This window comes from Blennius ocellaris, assembly GCF_963422515.1.
Source record: "Blennius ocellaris genome assembly, chromosome: 11".
Taxonomy (NCBI): Eukaryota; Metazoa; Chordata; class Actinopteri; order Blenniiformes; family Blenniidae; genus Blennius; species Blennius ocellaris.
The window spans coordinates 13721005-13739296 of record NC_137660.1 but is presented as its reverse complement, the minus strand read 5'-3'; the positions used below and the strand labels follow the sequence as shown (position 1 = coordinate 13739296).

The 18292-nt window shown below is 40.9% G+C and overlaps 1 protein-coding gene across 1 annotated transcript; it reads left to right on the top strand.

The window, feature by feature from the left end:
* Positions 1–551: 551 nt before the first annotated feature.
* LOC308136354 (neuroplastin-like) lies at positions 552–13144 on the top strand (the record flags this gene model as incomplete). Its single annotated transcript, XM_080504673.1, has 8 exons — positions 552–642; positions 5677–6024; positions 7548–7716; positions 7803–7897; positions 8654–8787; positions 9569–9842; positions 12007–12028; positions 13084–13144. 8 exons carry the CDS (start codon positions 552–554, stop codon positions 13142–13144), a joined length of 1194 nt encoding a protein of 397 aa, XP_080360799.1.
* Between the last annotated feature and the right edge of the window lie 5148 nt (positions 13145–18292).

Genomic DNA, 18292 nt, shown 5'->3' with positions numbered 1-18292 from the left:
GCCTGTTGGTGATTTGGGATTTTAATTAAAGACTAAAATCAGCATCTGCCATCTGAATATTTGTGTTTATTCCGTCTTCTATACAACCTCCATGGCAATGGTTGCAAATCTTTTCTGGACTACTGTGAGTTTGAAACCCCTGGTCTAGATGGTTAACAAAAACAAAAACAAAAACAAAACAAAACAAAAACCCCAAAACAACTTTATCATTAGAATAGCTGCATCCATCGCATCCATTCTTGTGATTGAATTGATTTCTGCACAAATGTGTGATTGGAGCGCGCGTCGGCTGGCGTGTGCGCCCCTGCAGGATCTCGCGGGACTTGCAGCTTCGAGGGGCGGCGTATAAAGGTGGTCCCCCTCTCCTCCTCCGCACCGGGCTGACTGGCAGCACAGAGCCGCACAGGTGGCCGGCAGCAGAAGCACTGTGGGCGACGCTCCCATCCCTGCAAGGCGGAGGACGAGAGTCTGGAGGTTGTCCGTCTCACCGCAGTCCGCCCCGGTCACCGTAGCGCGCGCCTACCGGCATTTCCCCTGCGCCGTCTCCGAAGATGATCCGTGGCAAGCGAAGAGCCGCAGTCATGTCCTTCTCGGTGGCGATATTAGGAGCCCTGATGCTGCAGTCCGTCTCTTCCCAGAACGGTAGGAAAAAAAAAAAACCCTGCTCTGCTCGTGCGTAATACACGGATCTGTCATCGTGGGGAGAATGCGGGTTTTTAAAAGGGAGGGATTTGTCGCCTGCGTCCACCGACTTGAGGGGAATCTGCAGACCCCGCAGTTATTAGGAGCGCCTCATTAATCCATCCAGTGAGAGAGAGATCGGTCGAAGGGAAGCGCCGTTTGGTCTCTCTTGGCGTGCGAGAAGGAAGGGTCAATAAATCATTAATAGGCTCCGATCTGTGTTTGCGGGGCTGAAGTGGGGCTGAAGTGGGCCACACGGAGGCCCTGTGCGACGTCCCTTAAAATGTCCTTTGAAGTGTGGAGCTGAATACTGAGCCGAGCGGCTCCACCAGCCAGCAAGGACAAGTTGCGCTCATTAGACTGCAGCAGGCCCAAAGTTTATTATCTGCTCTGCTCTCTTTCTCGCTCTCTCTCTCTCTCCCTCGCTCTCATTCTCACAGACACACACAGACACACACACACGATCAACATGCTGTCACGCATGGGTCCGCTCAGATGTGCATGCAGGAATCCTGCATTCAGCCTCCTCCTCCTCTCCTCTCCTCTCCTCCTCATCCTCTCCTCTCCTCTCCTTTGCAGCGCACCATCATCTAATAATTAGTCGGTGCACCTTAGAAAGTGCCGCTCCGCAAATAGCATCAGTCCTTTTTACTGCATGTGCCTATTTTTAGAGTGGAGATGCTGCACTGGGACTCATGGCTTTAACGTCCTCCTTTGCAACAGTGGGTCTGCTCACTCTCTCCGCCGAGATGCGCTGCACTGCAGAGTGTGGCATTGACTCCTCGGCTCCGTCCTGCTTGACCAAGTGACCCTCCGCTCATAAATCTCCTCCCTACCACGCGGATTAGGTGCAGGGTAACCCTCTCTTAGCTGGTAGATCCTGTAAGCGTATCCCTCTGTGAGCGTCGTGTGAGAAGATTCAGCTTCTGGCCATTCCCTGGAGTGGACCATGTGTAGGATTCCATTACACTCCTATACTGCACACCCACTTCCAACATCTTCAGTCAGGGCTAAAGCAGGATGGGGGGGGGGTCAGGTGTTTGGTTTTGAGAACTGGCTCTTGATCGCATCTTGTTGCATCTTTATGCAGTTGAATCTATTAGGGCTGGATATTGATTTTGTGAAGGCATTCCCAACAAGGCTCCCCAAGACATTTTTTTTTAGTCTTTGCACAAGATATTTAATGCTGAAAACCTGTTTGGTTCAATGTTGTGGCTGATACAAACTGTCTCATTGTATGTATCAGTGAACCAAAATACAAATAAGTCACCACACATGTGCAGACAGTGGAGTGTGTAATTTATGCTGTAAGAAGTGAACGTTTTGTAAGATGTCTGCAGTCTTCTGAGAAAGCTGCAAAAATAGCCATTATAAGGGGATTTTGAGATGTGACAATTAGAGCATGTAAACACCATTAATAAAACAAGGCGTTCCTCCGTCGAAGCAGACAGAATGTTCTCGGCCTCAAAGTGAGCTTGAAATGAGTTCTGTAATTCACAACATTGCCTGAGATTTTTGTTGTTTTGATGAACTATTTTCTCAACTCTTGGAAAAAAAAGCGAAACATAACAATAACAATGTTTGGAAACAGATAAGATTGTCGAGAAATTTTACAATTCAAAGGCTGGAATCTGTGAAAATGTGTCATTTCTCCCTGAAAAGTGACTATTGTTGATCAGGAAATGATTATTCACATAGATGCTTTTAATCCGAAAAAGTAACCCTGCTGGAAAATGAAATAAAAGTGATGACAAATATTAAAGCTTAGCTGTTTTTGAAGCTTCTACACAAAACATCAGAACCCTCACCGGCAATGCAGACTAAACTGCCTTGTTCTGCTCTTTCCTGTTCAGAGAGAATATTAATTTAACATCCAGTTAGCTGCTCGATACGTGTTGGTACATTAACTGGGACTCTGGCCATGAATCACTTCACATTACACCACTTTGAAAGGATTTATCAGATACAGGGAAAAGGAAACACTCAGGATTGTTGGAGGCCATCTGTTGTCAGGTTGGGCTGCTTGTCAGATGTGTAGTTCGACTAATCAACCAGAAAATGGCACAAACGTTTAATTCAAAGGGGACCTTCAGTAGTATTATAAACTGGACTGATTTGATTAATTTATTAAGTTTTATTTTTTTTCCAGCTATGTAAATGACCAATTAGTTTCAGCGTGACAGCATATTTGTGGTATTTCATATTATTGTTTGAATAAAGGCAAATGTACCAAAATGGGACATCTAGTTATGCAAATAACTCTCGATATGAGGCATTTTAAAGAAATGTGTTTTATTTGCATGAAGTACACGCTGAGTCGACCTATGCACTTGAAAGTCTTCTCAAAAAAATTGTTTTCCAAACTTTTCTTTACACCTTCATGATTAATTTTCAAGGGTTGATCAATGCAAATTTGACCTAAAAATGTAATGCTAATTATATTTTTAAACAAAAACAATATTGGTCCTATATTGTGGCAAACATGAGATATATTTGAGCTTTTAAACAAAAAAACCAAACGAATAATTTAATGAAGATACGTTTTACTCCAATGTGATTATAGGAATGATTTTTTTCTCACTATTGATCAAATTAAAAGCAGAAAAGCACCTCTGGGATTGGCTTTGCTGGATGTTGCTTTGGATGAAAAGGGGAGTTTTTCTTACAACTTCCATATTTGATTGCTCATGTGGACTTGTTGCAAATTTCTCTATATTGTAATGGACATTGAGCTGCCTACGTTTAAATACAACTCAACTGAATTGACAAGAACATGTGGGTTGTTAGATAAAAGTCCCATATTATCCAAAATTACTTTTATAATGCATTTTTTTTAGCAGTAATATGTGTCCCCATAGCCTGTGTACAGCATGGTTGGAAAAACAGCATTTATATGAGCCATAGCGATGAATCCAACATGAACATTAGTCTTCTCCAGGGTTGCCAAGTCTGACTCACTGCTTCCAGCCCAAACATGAAGTCAAACCATTTCACTTTAATAAAAACCTGAACAATGCTCAACCTCTGTAGAAACTCATGTGTAATAAGGGACACACCGTAATCACACAACTGCACTAAATAAACAAAGAAATAAAAAAACACAAACATGCTCCCCAAGAAGCCAAATTGGGTGGAAACACTCCTAATCTGGCAACACTGATCTTTTCCCCCCCCAAGAGTGTCATGGAGCAGGCGTGGAAACGCAAAGCTCATTGTGCAGACCTGGAAACATCCTGTTCTCAATGAAGCTCACTGGAGGGACTTTTAGACTGAAATTCAGGACCAAGGCTGGATTTGGGCCAAAACCGTCGCCGGACCTCTGACCCCGAAGTGGAATTGGTGAAAAACTGTATAATGTGGGACCTTTAAAGATCCCACGCTTGATGCGCTCCTCACACCGAGCCGAACGCCAACATCGGCGTGACATGAGTGATGCGTTCACTCAGACGTGTTCAGCCCGGTGGCGTGCTGGGACGGGGCAAACTGACTCAGCACTTTTGAGGCGTCTCGACTTATTGGAGGTGGCAGGGTCCGTCTCTCAGCAGTTCTGTGTTTGGAGCTGAGGTGTTGTTTTTTGGTTTGTGTCCCACTTGTGTTGTTTACTGATGCCGTGTGCAGGAATCTATAGGTACTCACAGTATATGGGGTTGACCCTGAACAACCAGTGGTGGGCAGAGCAACAGTGAGTAATGATGTCAGCTCCACTCAACAAAAAAAAAAAACCACACACACATGTGATTGTCTGTTTTGTGATTGTCCGCCTGATCTGGTGGGCTGGCTCTTCCTCTTCCTCTTCCTACTTAGTTACCGTAGAGTGCTTCTATGGAAACGGAGGGGGTCTATCACCATGCGCCCACACGCTCCCCGGAGACCCGGAGCTGCGGCTTCTATAAATCTCCTTTCAATCTCCACAAAGCTTTCCACAGCGCCTATAGACCACGCTTATGACTACAGTCCCCATGTCCTCCTTCTCCTCCTCCTCCTCCTCCTCCTCCTCCTTTCAGCCACAATCAGTTTGTTTTTCAGTCCAGTAAAACTGAGCAAACTGCTCATCCATTATCTGTCTCTCATTAGTCCAATGATTATGTAGACAAACTCCTCAGACCTCCAACGATGTTACAAATGGACTAGAAATGACAAGGTCATGTGGAGGACTTTGGGATGCACGCGTGTGTGTGTGTGTCTGTGTGTGTGTGTGTGTGTGTGTGTGTGTGTGTGTGTGTGTGTGTGTGTGTGTGTGTGTGTGTGTGTGTGTGTGTGTGTGTGTGTGTGTGTGTGTGTGTGTGTGTGGCACAAATTCACTTCATGTCATTAACTGGATAAAAGCAAGTGAGAGCAGCCTTTGCAGGGACGTCCCAGCAGAATTGACTTGAAACTTTACAGGAATAGCAACAGTAGCATATCAGGCAGATATCTGAGGTCATCTCTCTCTCTCTCTCTCTCTCTCTCTCTCTCGCTCTCTTGCTCTCTCTCTCTCTCTCCCTCTCTCTCCTTTCTCAATGCTCATATGAATCTTCCCGACAGTCGGATAAATTTTGAATTTGACATGTCCCGCAGGGAAATGTTTTTTTTCCACATTGTATGTCAGAGGTCAAAAAAACAGGTTGGTTCACTGAAAGATAATTAGTCTGTAAATAAACACTAATGAGGAATTGCAATTAAGTGTTGCCAATAACAGCATATCTGCTAAATAAAATATGACGTTGGACTGATCCAATAAATAAACCATTCAATCTGTCTGTGCTGGCATATGACTACAACATGGACTTGATAGTTTTGTGTTGATAAGATGTGAACAGAATATATTTCTTTTTTCTTGTCTAAACTCAATTTCATTTTAATTTGTGTCTTTTTTTTCTTCCATTTGTCTTGTCTTCTCTGATTTGTTTATTATGTTTATTTAACTATGTTGTTATTTTCCTCCTCCTCTCCACCCCCCCACCTTTTCTGGCTTATCACTGGACTTGCTTCCCCATATATCACCACCAACACCAGCGGGCTTTATGAAATCGCCACTTTCTGAGACTAAGCTCACGGGTGATACCTTCGAGCTGTACTGTGACGTGGTAGGTAACCCCACGCCTGAAATCCAGTGGTGGTACTCTGAGATCAACCGAGCCGACTCTTTCAGGCAGCTGTGGGATGGGGCCCGTAAGCGGCGGGTTTCAATCAGCACGGCCTATGGGGCCAATGGGGTGAGTGTGTTGGGGGTCTCGCGTCTCACGCTGGACGACGCGGGGACCTACGAGTGCCGAGCCAGCAATGACCCGCGACGCAATGACCTGCAGCAAAACCCCACCACCACCTGGATCCGAGCTCAGGCCACTGTAACGTTGCTGCAGAGTGAGTGGTCAGCGTAGAGCCACCGTCCCTGTTCCCGAGTGATTCAGCCTCCATCACACCTTCCCGACAGGACCTCGAGTTTCCACTGTAGGTGCCTTCCTCCCATACAGCCCCGGAAAAAGGAAGAGAAAGCCCCCGTCTTCCTCAGGTTATCTGTTCCAAGCAGAGTTTAGCTGTAGTTTGCAGTACTTTTGTTCAGTGCAGCCTGTAGAGTTTGGTTTCCCGTCATCCCCTCTGTACACTTTCCCCTACACCTGTTTTGTTCTCATTCCCCTGTATCTTTTCCTTCATACTGTCACATTTGAAACATTTTCTATTCTTGTCACAATGTGCATCTTCTGCGTTGCAGAGTGATAGATAGCGCTTAGCGACAAAGTTTAGACCTCGACCACAATCATCCAACCAAGTCAAAGTATACCTTATTTATTATTTATGATTTATACCCCAGAGCAAACTTTATCCCACCAGAACCAGACAATCTTTATGTATCTGTATAGATTTTCTCACAAACACTTGGGGTTAGTTTTAGGGTTAACTAACTCATAAAAGTATAAGAAGCAGAGACACCAACTGGAAAGGAAAAACTTGTGATAATAATCCTGGGTGTCAAAGCATGTCGCATCATGTTCCATGACTCACATGTTTCTAAAGGTAGGCTTGTTTGTAATAATCATAATCTTAAATACTTTTGATCCTTTTTAATATTTAATATTTTCAACCAAAACATTTCCTGTTTTATTGTTAGTTTTTGAATAGAATATATATTATGTCATATACTTTAATATAAAGTATTCAAATGGCAAATCCTTGTCACATTGCCTTTCATGTCGTCGGCACGCATTCCATTAAGGATCGTAGCTTTGCTAAAGAATGTCACACTGAAGTGTATTTGTGTATTTGACACTGTGACTACAGATTAAGAGGTTAACTAGTGTTTCCATGTGCAAACAAGATGGAGATAATCAGGATTAGGCAGCGTGGTTGCTCTCCAATTAGGTCCTTATTGTCTACAAGCAAAATGGCATCAGATGAATGCTCAAGCTGCATTTGAATGCTTTTATAAAAGCTGCCTTTTTTTTTTTTTTTATGTTTTACAATCACTTAACTTTTAGGTTTTTAAAAATGCTGTTTTTGTTTTTGGCGTAGTTTAGATTTGGGCTTCTAAATGGACCCTTTTGCCCTTTAGTACTGTGAAGCAGAGGTGGAACTAATTTAAAACGCCTCACAGTCACAGTTGAGACAAAAATACAAACACCATAGTTTCTGAAGTTGTGTAAACCAAATGTCATGCCAGAAAAAAAAAAGAAAAAAGTGGGCTTCTACTTCAAGACGCCAGCACGCTCAAAATAATTCCTCCCACTTTGTAACTCTATTTCCGTGCAATATTTTCCAAAGAACGGTTGGCCGCGGCGTCTGACTGAACCCTTGTGCAGTGATTGTTTACACCTCCCAACACACTCTCACCCACTAATCCTGACGTAGCCATATCTGTGCAGTCACCGAGGTATACGTCTCCGTTGCAGAGCCGTCGATTGCCGCCTCTGAACACGTCACGCTTCCCGTGGAAGGCGACAGTCTCACGCTGCAGTGCAACCTGACCAGCGCCCACAGCGTCCCCCAGGAGAGCTACTGGATGAAGAACGGGGAGGAGATCCCCGAGACGCGCAGCACAAACCGGAACACCGAGTACAGGTGGGCCGTCGCGGCGAAGCGGCGTCCGCGGGAGACTTTGTCGGCCTTGACGTGGATTCACGTGAGCGATTCTCTTCCACCTGCAGGGTGAGGCGACCCCGGGGAGACGACGCCGGACTGTACATGTGCGTCTACACCTTCGACTTGGCTCCTCCGGGCAACGCCACTATCGAAATCAAATGTAGGTGTTGGATTTGTGACCTGCAGGCGCCTTTGCTGTTTTGAAGGCCACATTAGCGATGTCACCGGTTGGGGGGGGTGGGTAAAAAAAATGGCCTTGAGCTCGAGCAGCCCTGTCACGTGAGGACCTGTGATTTCAAGCGGCTCTGCTGGCCGCTCAGGGGGCAGCCGGCGCCCTTGACACCTCTCGTCCAGCCAACGCTCGGCTCAGTGGCAGCAGATGGTGTCTTGTTTGTCTGATGGGGAAAGGATTAATGTCTCAACGGCAAAAAAAAATCTGGTCAGCCTTTTCTGCCGCCACACGTGCAACGCTATGAAGGAAAGCTGGTTTTTTGGGGCAGTTTGGTTTTTGGTTTTTTTTGTGGGAAATGGCCGTCCATCGAGTGTGAAATGAGATATTAGAGGCACGCCCACGTATAATATTCAGGTTACACTGGATCAAAGGCTCCTCACAAGATTAAATAGAAAGTTGTGAATTCAATACAGACATTTTATTGGAAAAACCTCTATTTACCATAATTGTAACTGTTGTATAGGTTAACGTTTAATTATTCTGTTGGGGTTTTAATTCTCATGTTTAGTGTCGTATGTTACATTTGGATTGATGGATTGTTTGGTGCTCAGTTGAATTAATTATTGCAGCTATAAGATTTCCAATATTGTTCTTTATTGGGCTTGACTTTCTTTAAATAACTCTTGTACATCTTCGCACAATCATCAGTTTCAGTTTGTAAATAACCCATTTTGTTTCTCTTAGCTGCTCCTGAGATCACAGGCCACAAGCGCAGTGAGAATAAGAACGAAGGTCAGCGTGCTGTGCTCTACTGCAAGTCTGTGGGCTATCCTCACCCCGTCTGGACCTGGCGCAAGTTTGAAAATGGCATTTTTAGGGTACGTAACCTTGAATATATATTGTATTGACATATGTTTTTCGATGTGACTTATTTTGTACTTCAACCAGTTTGTCTACCAAAAATGCAGGAATGATAAACATGGGCTGAACATTGAGAACATTGAGAATCCTGACACAACATAACTGCCTATGTTGAATGAAATCTAATTTATTATGTCAGGACAACACTGCAATATGATATATAAGTACATTTTATCCAAGTTCTTCTGCTGCATCATTAAGCAAGGAGATCATTTGGAGGGGTGATGGTTCAGTGGTTATTGTCCTGTTGGAAAACAGCTGAGGTTTTTCAGTGTTCGAGCTGTAAAACAATGATCAAAGGTTGATGTGCAATACTTCGCCATCCTGAATATCTAAAGTCAAGGTCTTCTTACCACATGTTAAGATAATGTGCAAAATTTTGTGTATTTCATCTTAAAAAAAAAAAAAACTGGGTTGAATTCACACTGCAAAAGGAAAGAGTATCTAAAAAAAATCTAAAATCTGCCTTAAGTTTTGCAGCAGTTGGACCGACAGTAACTCGGCTGTTGTATCAGCTCACATGTGTGTCAATACGCTTTGTCAGCACTTTTCACCAATTCATCTTATTTCCCTCCTCCTTCTACTACAAGTAGAGGCTGACGGCTGCAATGTTTGAACACGTCACAAGAGCCAACCTGTTTATCCATCACATTTAGACCTTTGTCCACTCTGCCTAAATCTTGACCAATTTTTCTGCTGCTTCTGACACATTTTGGATACCCCCCCCTCATTTCACAGGATGTTGATAACTCCACCGGGCGCTTCTTCATCAGCAGCCGAGACAACTACACCGAGCTGCACATCAGCGACCTGGACATCAATTTAGACCCGGGCGAATACCACTGCAATGCCACCAACATGATCGGCAGCCGTGACGAGAAGTCTGTGCTGAGGGTCCGCAGCCACCTGGCTCCATTATGGCCTCTTCTGGGGGTTTTGGCTGAGATCATTATCCTGGTCGTCATCATCGTCGTTTATGAGAAGCGCAAGAAGCCAGAAGACTTACAAGACGGTGAGTCACCAGATCCAAGCGCTGCTTTGATTGGTCTTAGTTTTTGTTTTTTTTAGTCGAGGTGGACTGAAATTGATTGAATCCTTCACTTTAGAGGGTGATCTGTGAAGTGAATGCAAATTATTAGGTTTTGCATCCAAAAGTCCTATTGTCGGACAAAGTGAGGGGCACTGTGTCGATCTAGGTCAGGGGTCTGCAACCTTTTCCACCAAAGGAGCCATTTTTCTCACTTTCCACCGAATCAAATTTAACTGCAGCCGCAAAGCACATTTAATCTTCAAAACACGGCTCTTCATATATAGTTTTGATGTGTGAACATAAATTGTCTCATGTTGCATTCATGAGGTTTTAATTACAATGTAGCATGGTGAACAATTCCAACCTTTTCTGCTTTTTTTTTTTTTTTAATAGTCTAGCAACTTTATTTAAGCCATTTTAGCAGTTTGTTTGTTTTTTCTTTTCATTTTAGCCATTTTAATCATGCCTTTTTTTTTTTAAATAACTTGTTAGCCAGGAGTTAAAAGTCCTTTGAAAATGACTCTGTGTGCATTAAGAAATTGAAAACAAGATAAAATGCTTATTTAACTATAATTTTATGAAACGTTCAGGGAGCCTCTACTGAAGGGCCAAAGAGCCACATGTGTCTTCATAGCCGCAGGTTGCAGACCCCTGATCTGAGTTTGTTCCTTCCCCAGTTCCACGAGCAGAGCCATCTGACACTGCCGGCCCTCTTATCAGTAATTTAGTCTGGCGAGGATGACTGCATGCGCAGACACTGTTGCAGTAGGTCACTCCTTGTCAGGACATTTTCATGCATTTAATATTAATGAGGAATATGATACCGCGGTGTTGCGCGGGTGGACACTTGAATTATTAAATGGTTTCCAGGGACCTTGTGATGTCCCTTAAGCTTTGGCAAGCTTAATCATTAGAACCATCATTAGGCAACACAGCCAGGATAAATCATCCTGTGATATTTTTCTCATACTACTTCATTTCCCCGGAGTCTTTCCTGTATCATAGATTATGCATCGTTTGTATTTGGGTGACCTTTTCCTTCTCAAACTGGAATTTCGATGCAGTCGCAGGCTGATTAAATGCAATATGCAGTGAGTGACGGGCCGCTCAGAGCTGTCTGGAGCTGGCACTCGCTCAGGAATACGTCGTCACGGACTGCTGCAGAATTTAGTGGTGCTGATGTCACCCTGAAACTCCCCAGCCGTTCAGTAAAAGTGCAGAATTGCTGTAGGATGCATGATGCAAGTTCTTGCAGGGATTGTTAATAATTTATATTTTCCCTCCCTTTCTCTCTTTTTTAAATTGGGTTAGCTGTTAAATATTTTAACGGACTGTTGTAATATCTCCCATCCTCCCCTTCTTTCCAAATTGCTTAACCTAAACCCATGTTCGTGGTAAGTGTGAGAATTTGCATGCCTCATGAATTTCAATAAGCTTCCTGCCTAATCTTTTTTTTCAGGTTCACAGTTAAACAGTTTTGTTCGAGCTTCTTCTGTGTTCCACCTTAGGGGTCAAGTGGAGGTTTTCTCTTACTAAACAATAACTTCTGTGTCTTCGCTTCGCACCCATAATTGCTGCAGCAGTGAAATGGCATGCAACTTGCTGCAGAGAACTGAAAACAATTTGTGTTTATCAGCCATTTCTTCTGTCACTGTTTCACACCGCTTCACCGAGTTATTACCCCTCAGTCGAGGGGATGATATTGACGGAGCTGCTTCGCATTAATCTCTCTGAGCGAACAGAAGTTTTTTTTTTTTGTTTGTTTGGTTTTTTTTTCGTGAGCGCTGCTTGTCTCTGCATGACAACAGAGTACTTTTTTTTTTTTACATTTGAATTTTGCCTGTGTGAAACTGTTCTCTCCTGCTCATGTCTTTTTTTCCAATGTGATGTTTAATCGCATTCTATGTGTTTTCGTGAATAATCCTGTCGCGGCATGATGGCCTATTGCTCACTATTTTGTCAGTTCATCTGGGCCACATTTCCATCCCATCACACATTCTTCACGTACGTTACAGTCCGAAGGTCTGCAGAATTAAATCCATCATGTGTTATCTTAGTAAGCACTTCATCAGCGTGTGCAACTTTCCTTGCGGTGACTTTGATTATTTTGATCTTCACTTCTCCATATTTTCCCTTGTTGCCTCAGATGATGACCTAGCTGGACCAGTGTAAGTATAAACGCTGAATTTTCTTTACTTATTTCTTACTTGGTAAACTGTGTTTAGTAGTGTGTTCTTGTGACAAGTAATGGTCAGTGTCAAGCAGCTGAGCTCAAAATGTTAAACTGTATTTTAAGTCATTTTTTCCTGTGATCTGTCCACAATGACTGTCTGATAAATCAAATATCGAGACAGTTTCCTTTGCAAGCACATTGTACAGTGTTATTTTATTAAGTCACAGTATGTAGGGTGTAATATCTTACTGTGACTTCAATGCCATCATATAATATTGAGATTTTATTGTGGAGCTTCCGGTTAGTGGAATTCTTCTTGTACTTAAAACGACAACACTTCCCCGTAGCTCTCTAAATGAACATTTATAAATCACATATCATGACTTATTGAATAATTGACAGCAGTTGTTATCAACCTTCCCTGTCAGCTTACGTCTCAGAAAAGCTCTGGACTCCCTTTCTTGTATGATTCAACACAACATTACAGTTTTGGTAGATGTTTTTTTCTGTTAAAATAAAAATATCTTAACACAAATTTTGACCAAATTGTGCAATAGTTAAAAAGATTGTTATATTTGCATATATTATCTTGAGATCATAGGGTGTTGATGATTTGTAAAATATATATGGAGAATAAAGGAAAGACTTAAAGTGAGTCAGTAAGAAGATTGAAATGGAAATATGTTTTCCTGTCCTCAGTGAAGTGATTTCAATTTTCAAATTTCAATGAGCTGTTTTTTGCTTATTACAGATTACATTTGCTGTCTTACTGGAACCCTTTTTAAAAATGTGTATGATATTTTAACAACATCTCAAGAATGTTGTAAAATTCTGTTAATTTCCTGTGCAAAGCATTAAAGTTTTAGTCCAATCTATAATATGAGAGCTCTGATGGGGGTAAAATAAATAGCAATCAGGATTTTCCCCATGATTAGAGGTGTAATCTGTCTTTTTGTGATAAACTGCTGATCGAGAATGTGAGTGAAACATTAATAAAAATGTATTTCATTTGAGGTCACATCTAATTATATCATTTACTTCCCGCTGAAGGAAAACTAACTCTACCAACAACCACAAAGACAAGAATCTCCGCCAGAGGAACACAAACTGAGCAGCCTTTCTGCTGAGTAAGTATTGAATTATTAAGCGAATGTCTGATGATAAATATGTGTCGGAGCCCTGTGGCCTCTGACACATGCAATATCTCCACTAAAAGGTCCTCGCAACCAAAATAGAAACGGGAACACTCTCAGAATGCTGTAATGAGTTTGTTTTTGTCTTCATTCGCAGGTCTTGTTACACATGTATTGACCACATGAAGGTAAACAAGAAGGGACTGCATACCCATTGTTAATAGGATGTATCTGCCATTGAAAGTACGTTTGTGGAGGAATTTAAAGAGGCATGCCTTATGAGTTTATCGTGTGAGAGTGAGAGGTCGGGAGGCACTCAAACCATTATGGAATTGCTACCATTATAACCATTGTTGCTGCATGCACTTGTTGGGGTTTCCAGATTTCTTTCTCTCTTAATCACTAATTTTACATTTTTACGACTTCTAAAGTAATGCATGCAAGATGTGACCTTCTGTTTGATACAGAAATGGCTTTCTTTTGTTCTTTTCTCTGAGAGTGGCTTCATGTAGATAATCTGTACTGTGAAAAACAAAACTCAGCAATGTAAAAGAAAATACCACCATATTCTGGTATGACAGATGTGTACAGTTTTATCATTCCACTGCATACCATCCATTCATTTTATCGGAGAATATCTATTGCATATTAAGGGCTTTGCAATGTCCCTCTAAATTTGATTAAGGTTTACTTTACTGTATGTATGTACTGTATGTATTAAATCACTATAACTATGTATCAGACCGACATAAATATAAAGACGATTCATATTATATGATGCACTTAAATGTTGAGAATATTGAGAAACTGTATAAACCTACTTTAGGAAATCTGTACTAATCATTCTAACATGTTGTTTTATATGTATGTGTATTGTACAGCATGGCTATTATCCTATGCAATTATTATTCATATCAATATATTTAAAACCATTACAGCTTTTGATTTATCTGTGACAAAGCTTTAAACTAGTAGGATCACCGTAGAGCGTTGATGGCATACGACACAGCTGCATGAATTCTCTACAGCTGACGTGGGAGGAGGAGTAAGAAAAGCTCACGTCAGTGCTGACACATGTGAAGCAATTCCAGGATCCAGAGTCATTTTTAAGAATAAATATCTCTAAAAAGGAAATGCGTCTCCTGACTTGCTTTTTTTTTTTTTGTATTTATTTTTTAGCAAATTGCATTCAGTTACAAGCCCAAATTTAAACTTGTTGTCTGCAGCAGATGCAGACAACAAGAATCTAAATGTTTGTTTGTGGATATTTTTACAGAATTACTTTTGGGTTTTATTTTGTATTAACTCATTATGGACATTTTTTTAAAATTCCTTCTGTGTCTGTAAATACCAGTGAAATGTGGATAAATTAAATGAATTGAATGAATGACTCACTCCTTCAGCAGCCGTCAGAAAGTGCAAAAACCTAACGCTTGTGGAGAAACAGCACCATCTAGTGAGTATTTGGGTGTACTGCAACAGAACGTTGGTAACGTTTCCGATCAGGAATGAAGCAGCAAAGCGGGACAGAATCCTGTTCGTTATACATATTTTTGTTTGTAAATAAAAGTAATTACACAGTAACACATATCGCTCCCTTTATGAATAACTGTTTCTTAATCATATAGTGGGTTTTTTCACAGGAGCTTCTGACATATGAGCACCCACACACACCAGAAAAAAATGCTCTTCAGATAACTCCCCTATTTGCCCCCCTAGAACTTTAATAGGGAATTTCCATCAGCACTCATTTCCGATTGAAAAGAAATGAGCTTTTATGAAAGACATGTTATCTTTTCAGGCACTTATCAAATAAACTGGGCAGATATGGTGCATTTTTACCATTTTTAAAAACCGTGGAAGACTTTGGTTGTGTCTTGTTATTTCCTATTAAACTATTAGCTCAGTGTATTATAGTGGGGCGTTTGCAGCCCAAAGACTTATTTTCTCTAACAACTCCAACTTTTAGAGTGGTTGGAAACAAAAACCATCTTCTTGTTTTACCTAACTTATTTTAAACTATTTGATAGTTTTTAGAATATTTTCTTTTGCTTTTTTCCCAATCTTTCATATGCTCCTTGTATCTGTACTTTTATTGTGTTTCATGTATTTGTCTATTGCTATTTATTGATTTTTAAGAACATTTTAGCATTACTGACACTGTACATTTATTTTATGTACCTCTCCTAGGACACATTTGCAATAGAGATTATTAATCTCAATGTGTTTCTCCTGATTAAATAAAGGCCAATGAAATGTTAATACATTGACATTGTTATATTTCATTTACAAAATTCTAATTGTGAGGAAGACTTTGATGTCATGCTTCACGACATTTTGACACAAAAAAAAGTTGTCAGACATATTGGATCTCTGCCAGTAAAGTCCTTTCAAAAAAATATGATTTAACAAAAATGTTTGAGATGTTAAAAGTTAAATGATATTTGGATTAAAGGAGACATTCATTGTGTGTGTGTGTGTGTGTGTGTGTGTGTGTGTGTGTGTGTGTGTGTGTGTGTGTGTGTGTGTGTGTGTGTGTGTGTGTGTGTGAGAGAGAGAGAGAGAGAGAGAGAGAGACTTACATGGAGTAGTGTAGGTGTAACAATAGGGGGCACTCCAGTGTTGCGTGTGCCGGCTGATGGCATCAGTCTCACTGATTCTGATGAAGTGGTGGTTTTCTGCAGCACGTTTAAAACTTAATATAAGCTGCATAACAATTTGTCATCATACTGTTGTTTCAATCATTTGAAAGACTCTATTGATTATCGGGCCCCTTTCCCTGTGATGTAAGGCTTCGTCCTGGATTAATGTGTGAGCAGGATTCAAACAGTCCCAATATCTGTCGGTTTGTGGAGCACAGAGACATCTGTGACTTTATGAACCTTAAAAAAAAAAAAATTAATAAAAAAAAAAAAGCAAACCGCTGGAAGTGCTGAACACAACTTTTGTCAGAAATGATTTGTTGTTCTGTGCGTGTGGATTAATCTCGCAAATGTTAGGTGAAGGTTAAGTCAGTCTGATGAACTCATTCATAAACAGGCCAGTGCTTTTCTGACAAATTTAGAAGGATTTTCAGGCCAAAGATGGGAGAGAATTTATATATTTATATATATATATATATATATATATATATATATATATATATATATATATATATATATATATATATATATATATATATATATATGTATATATATATACACACACACACAGAGGACGACTCCCCCAAGCCTGGGGTTGAATTTGGGACCTTCTCACTATGATGCTATAGATTGCTGCTGTCTGTCACAAAAGGATTTAGGACACAATGAAATAGGTGTGGTATAGTTTATGGTATTTATGTCAAATTAGTTCAGAGGGTACACGTCAATCGAGAGATTTTCAGGCTGTTTTTTTTGGCAAATTCTGTAAATTCACAATGACATTTTATATTATTCACTCAAAAGGTAAGGGGACTGAACTTTAATTGGGCAAAGCTGTTTGGAGTATGGAAATATTGAGGCTTTATTTTATCCAGAGTTTGCTCTCTGTGAGGGGAAAAAAAAAGCTGATGTATGTTTTGTTGTTTTCGGTCTTCTTTTCACTGACGGCCAACTGTCTTCAATGTCTTCAAATAACACTGCATTCACCAACATGCAAGATTAAGTGTTTGTTGACAGCATTTTGCTGCCGTGGAAGAGAATGTGCATTTTAATAGAGCACATGTGGGGGAAAAAAATACAAACAAAAGTTTGTGATAGAATTCCGAGCATGTAAAAGGAGTGCTTCCTGGAACAGTTTCAGTGTTCACTACAACAATCTTTACTTTAAATAATAGAATAGAATACAATAGAATAAAAGCACCATTATTTAACAAACTGCTTACATCAGATGTAAATGTAACACATTTTAATATTACACACACACTTTTGTTTTTTGCCCTTGTGGCCACCCCAAGACACACCTGTACAATATTCATGCTTGTCCAATCAGCACCTTGATATGCCACACCTGTGAGGTGTTATGGATTAAGTCTGCAAAGGAGAAGTGCTCACTAACAGATTTAAACAGATTTGTGAACAATATTTCAGAGAAATTAATCTTTTGTGCGAAAATGTTTTACATCTTTGAGTTCAGGTCTTGAAAAATGGGAGCAAAAACCAAAGTGTTGCCTTTATTTTTTTTGTCAGTGTAGTTTTATATCTCTGGTTAGATTATGATTCTACCTGTGTGTTTGTAGCCTGCTTTCATAGTCTATCTTAAAGTGACTTTTCAGGTTACCTGGTGATGTATTCTGTAAGTATCTTACTGAAAGAGAGAAGGTCATCATGGTGTCCGAGGGCTGGACCTTTCTGTATGGAGTGTGCATGTTCTCCCTGTGCAGGTTTGAATTTGCTCCGGATTTAGTTTCACAGTCGATGAATGGAAATTGCATTCTAGTCAATATTTATATTTTGTGTGAAGAAGCTGTGAGACGCACAGTAATAATCCAAATATTCTCCTTGGCCACTTTGGCTTCCCAGTTCTAACGGATCCATCTTTACAGCATAAAGTACAAAAAAATACATAAAAAATGCAAGCTGCATGCCATCAGTCTGCATTGGTGCGTGACTCGGTGTGAATAAGTGAATGTGAGTCACATCGTGAAGTACTTTGGGAAAAGTTTCGTACTGAAACCACTTCAACAATAAATGGCCGAACGTATTCACTGTTAACAAAACACACACAATTCAACACATTAATTAATTTGATTTGCAAAGAGCATGACAAGGAAGCACCCCCCCCCCCAAAAAAAAAAACCCCAAAACAAAACAAAACTAAGTGATGGCTTTTAACTTTTTAAGACTCGTTTAGGAAAATTCACTAAATTAACCCTGTGCTGTCTTATGGTTGCTGCATTTATAGGTGAAGCTCTGCCTCCATCGTGCTTTTTCCAAGCACAATAACCGTGTGAAAAGTCCCGCTCACAAGGTTAAAGCTGTGAGTCACAGAAGGAGTCAGTGCACTGTCCACATCAGCCACAACAATAGGTGTTTTATACAGTGTCAGTATTGCGAGGCCCCGTGCGTAATGGCAGACCGCGGCGAGCTTTCCCCGAACTATAGTGAACTATCCACCCTCCTCCTTGAATCCCCCTCTCCGGTTGT